This window comes from Bombus impatiens, unplaced genomic scaffold (assembly GCF_000188095.3).
Source record: "Bombus impatiens unplaced genomic scaffold, BIMP_2.2 scf_0129, whole genome shotgun sequence".
In the NCBI taxonomy this organism is placed as follows: domain Eukaryota; kingdom Metazoa; phylum Arthropoda; class Insecta; order Hymenoptera; family Apidae; genus Bombus; species Bombus impatiens.
The window spans coordinates 360,785-364,883 of NT_176548.1; the positions used below are offsets into that span (position 1 = coordinate 360,785).

Below are 4,099 nucleotides of genomic sequence, written 5' to 3' on the forward strand. Positions count from 1 at the left end.
CGAGAGGAAAAAGGGTGAAGGAAGAAAGAAGGAGGGGGTGGAGGAGGGCGACGAAGGAGTGGAAGGTTTGTGCTATCAAAAGGTGCCGGCGGATCGGCACCGAAGGCAGCCGCGCGAGCATTAAATCGGCCAATGGCAATAAGTAACCGAATGCCGTGGCGTTGTAGGTGCGCGCTGATAATTAAAAGACGATACAATAAAGCACGTATCATTGGCCATAAAGCAGCCGGGGCTAAAGCCCACGGTGTGGGCCGTTGGAGCGCGCGGACCGGTCACTTAAGCTCGGAAGAACCCACGCAGACGTCTTGTCTCGCCACTCTCCGGACCTCTTCGGCAATAACCATAAGGCATCCTTTATTCCGGCGATCCCCGAGCCCCGGATCCTTCCACGGTGTCCAGAGCCACGGTTCCTTTCGTTCCAACGACGAAAACCATGCTTCCAGGCTAATCGTCGATAGAGAGAGAATAACGAGGCTACTCCCGCCTCTTAGCCGGAGAACGACGAGTCGCGATCTCGAGTAGAAAGCAGAAAAAGAGTAGCAGAAAGAAAGAAGTGCGTTCGAGCAGGAACTTTATTCCAGGGACCGCGCGTCCTTCGTGGAATCTCGAGAGTTTTCCATCGAAATTCCCTTACCCGCGGCGCGATACCGGAGGATAAATCGCGCGGCTGGAAACGAACGACAATTCGGTGTGTTCGTCCTGGTTCCCCCACGGTGCCGTACACATCGGATCGGCTAATCGGTCGGCCAAGTGCCGTTTTAATTCGCGAATTTAATTCGTCCGCGATGACGTTAAATCAGAGACGTGGCGAAGGGTAACAAGTAGTCGTCGCGGGATTACGGCTTTGGAACACGCACGCGTTGTAAGTCTCCTCGAGAGAGCGGCCGGCGCGAGACCTCCCTCGAACGTTGTTCCACGATCCTTCGGCGAAATTTATCGGCGACGCGTCTCGTATACGCGCGCTCACGCCGAACAAAAAGTCGCGAAGAGACGGGCTAATAGGCGAGTTCTCGTTGCCGCTCGTTCGCGTGTCCGACTATTATATGCGCATTTCCTCTACACTGATCGCGTTTTCTACGTTCTTCGCAGCGGATCGGCTCGTAAACGATCGAGGGCGATTTAATTGCTTTGAAAGCGCGATGCAAGTGCTTGGTAAGAAAATCCTATGCGAATCGGCACAATATTGATCGAATCGAAGAATCTTACACGTATGTGGGTAATTTTTTCAGATCTGTCGGACGTGCCGGAGAACCTGCCGCTTCCCGCGCCGGGATCCGAGAGTCCTCAGGCTCTGAATTATTCCCAGATCGCCTCCGCGGCGGTGGCCGTTTCACAGGGAGGCCAGGATCCCTCGGTCTCGAGTACGGAGACCCTGCTCAGGAATATCCAGGGCCTGCTCAAGGTCGCGGCCGACAACGCGAGGCAGCAGGAGAGGCAAATCAACTACGAGAAAGGTCAGTGGCATGGCTTTCTTAACGCGTCTCTAGCCGAGGCCGCAATTTCATTATCTGCCAGCTCTCGCGAAGCCGCATTAAGAGACATTAGTCTCTTCACCGACCCTTCCAGCCCATTTTCCTTTCTTTCTTCCTCCCCTCCTTTCTTCCCTTCTTTGCCCATCGCTCACTCCTTCTACTTCTGTTGACTCCTCTACTTCTGTAATTTGTTCGGCGTTCGACTGTCACGGCACAGTATCGCCCGTGACATCCGGCGCTGAAACTCCACGAGATGGATCCGAACACCAGCTTCGCGGTGTCGACGACTAATTTCAGGGTAATAACGCGTTACTCTCGCCAGCCATTAAGGTTTAAGGATCCACGGAAAGAGTAGCAATTTAGGCGCCGTTCGAGTGCTGTAATTTCGCCTAGCTCTGTCTCGAGTATGTCGTTACCGTTTGGTTCTCGTACCATTTCCGATGGAACGTGTTATTTTAAGGTAATCCGAATACCTGCTTATCGCAATTTTTATTGAAAACCTCGCCGAGAATTTAGTCGCCGTTTAGCGTTTGTATATCTCGTGGAAAAAATCTCCAATCTTCGCAAAGACGATCTATCTCGAACGCGAAATAAGGCTGACTCGCAAAAATCAGTCCGCGTAAAGAAACGTTTACTCGTTGAGATATCGTCGTTGTATCCGTGGCGGATAAGCGACGCGTGTCTTAAGTAGATAACGGCCGAACCGAGGTAACGCGATTAACAAGGCCCTGCGAACCGTGGACTCGCGTCGTGTACCTCGCCTTCGTTCTCATTAAGCGCGTGATAGATCGACTCGTGTTATTATTATTAGCGTCCGACATGCAGCGTCTTGAGACCTGGAAACATCCGAGGAAGAGGTGTAAAGAGAAGAGAGAGATCACACGATCGGATGAAGACGACGAAGTGTTTAAGTCACTCGTCGACGACGACCCTAGCGTTTCTGTGAAGATCGTCCGGCACTTTGTTAAAGATCGATCGATCGATCGATCGGACTTTCTTCTCCAGGCGGCATAATCGCGTGCCTAAGAGGATTCGTGTTTCGACGTCCCGGCGTCGATGCTCGCCATTTGCTAATCGCAATCAAAGACGCGTAATCGTTGTACGATCGCCATAGAATAAGAAGGAAAGTGGAACATCCTGTCGAACGAGTTCTTTGTACGCGAGTATTCTATATACTACGAGTACGTAGCGTAAGAAAATTCTAATAGAAATACACGGTGGTGTGGAACGCGTAGTATAATCCCTTCTTGGCCCAGTTCTCGAGGACCACGTGTTCGCTCGCATTCACTCTGCGTCGACCTCTTCCTCGCCGAAGCAAGGACACGCGACTCTTAATATATTCCAGCCGAAACGTAAAGCCGGCCTTTAATTGCCCATTAACGGCGGTATAAAGTGTCGTTTCCACGGTCGTCGAGTAACGCGTGTTCACAGCGCTTAACGACGTCGAAGCCGGACGCGGCGAGTCCCGGACCGCGCTCTCGTACCCTACGTTTTTCCTCGCAGCGAAGAAGAAAAGTGGCATTCTTTCGGGTACGGTAGGTTCCCTGAGCGCGGTATCTCTCAGCGGCGATCGCCACGAGGAGACCGTCCTTTGTTTCGCGACCGGTCCAGCGGCCGATTAAGCCGGGAGTTTAACGCGAGAGGACGTACCGCGTCTCGAAGCCGACGCGTGTCCAGCGACGAGTTCATCTTCCATGCCGCGCGACGTCCAAGTCGGCTTAGCGCGGATTCCTCGTGTCCACGAATGTTCGCCGAGAGACGAGCAGCAAACGAAGGGGCGAACGTAGAGGAGCTTTCGTTCGCGAGTCGATCAAGTCGATAAAGAATCGAGGAGAGAAAGAAGAAGATCGCTGGATAAAAGGACCGACTCGAGACGCGGATACGCATCAAGAGAATGAAGACGAGATCGTAGGAGGAAGAGAGGAGGGCATGAATTGAGAGCAGATCGACGAAAATGCGTAGCCTGGAGGATGAGGGCCAAGAAGAGGGTGTAAGAGGGCCGATTTAATACTCGAACGAGCCAGCAGCTCGTTTTACACCAGATGGTTTTACATACGGCCGCTATCGTGTTACCGAGCTTCTCCGTATGGCTGCATTGGCCGCTTCGACCGGGTCCCCTAATACGCGCGGACGCGCAAACACGAGCGAAATCCTCGGAGCGGCGCAGTGATCGACGCTCTCCTTTGGAGAACCGGACTCGATCTTGCGTTTCTTTGGAGAACGAGCACGGAACGACCAGGGAAACCGAGCGGATTTTCGAGAAGGAACGCGGGGTGGTATCCTAAACTTCGTTAAGTCCACCACGAACGCCCGAGTAGGTTCCCTCGATGAAAAAGGAAAGATTAATGTAAAAGTGGCTGAAAGATAGAAAGAGAGAACTGACGGTCTCGTTCGGTCGGTAAGTTACACGATGCACGGGAGAACAATATGAGCTCGCCGGATGCTGGCGAGCAACGTAGGTGCTCGCTATCTTCGATGCTCACCGAGATAAGGGTACGAGGGGAAGCCACGGCGGGAGCGCAAAGATTGTGCGCGCCTCTTCTTCGTGTCCACCGCACGGGTCCGCACACACAAAGGTATACGTGGACGTGCACGTGGATAAAGAAAGGAGAGAGAGTCCGTGGCGG

General features: G+C 53.0%; 1 protein-coding gene across 4 annotated transcripts in view; it reads left to right on the forward strand.

Annotated features, from left to right (window-relative positions):
• The window catches only part of LOC100741294 (dachshund homolog 1), a 153,444-nt gene that overhangs the window by 99,442 nt on the left and 49,903 nt on the right, over nt 1–4,099 (forward strand). For all 4 annotated transcript variants that reach the window (XM_012381326.2, XM_033318853.1, XM_033318851.1 and 1 more), the window contains exon 8: nt 1,230–1,454. In XM_012381326.2, the coding sequence (XP_012236749.1) occupies nt 1,230–1,454 (225 nt within the window). The remainder of the gene's footprint in view (nt 1–1,229; nt 1,455–4,099) is intronic.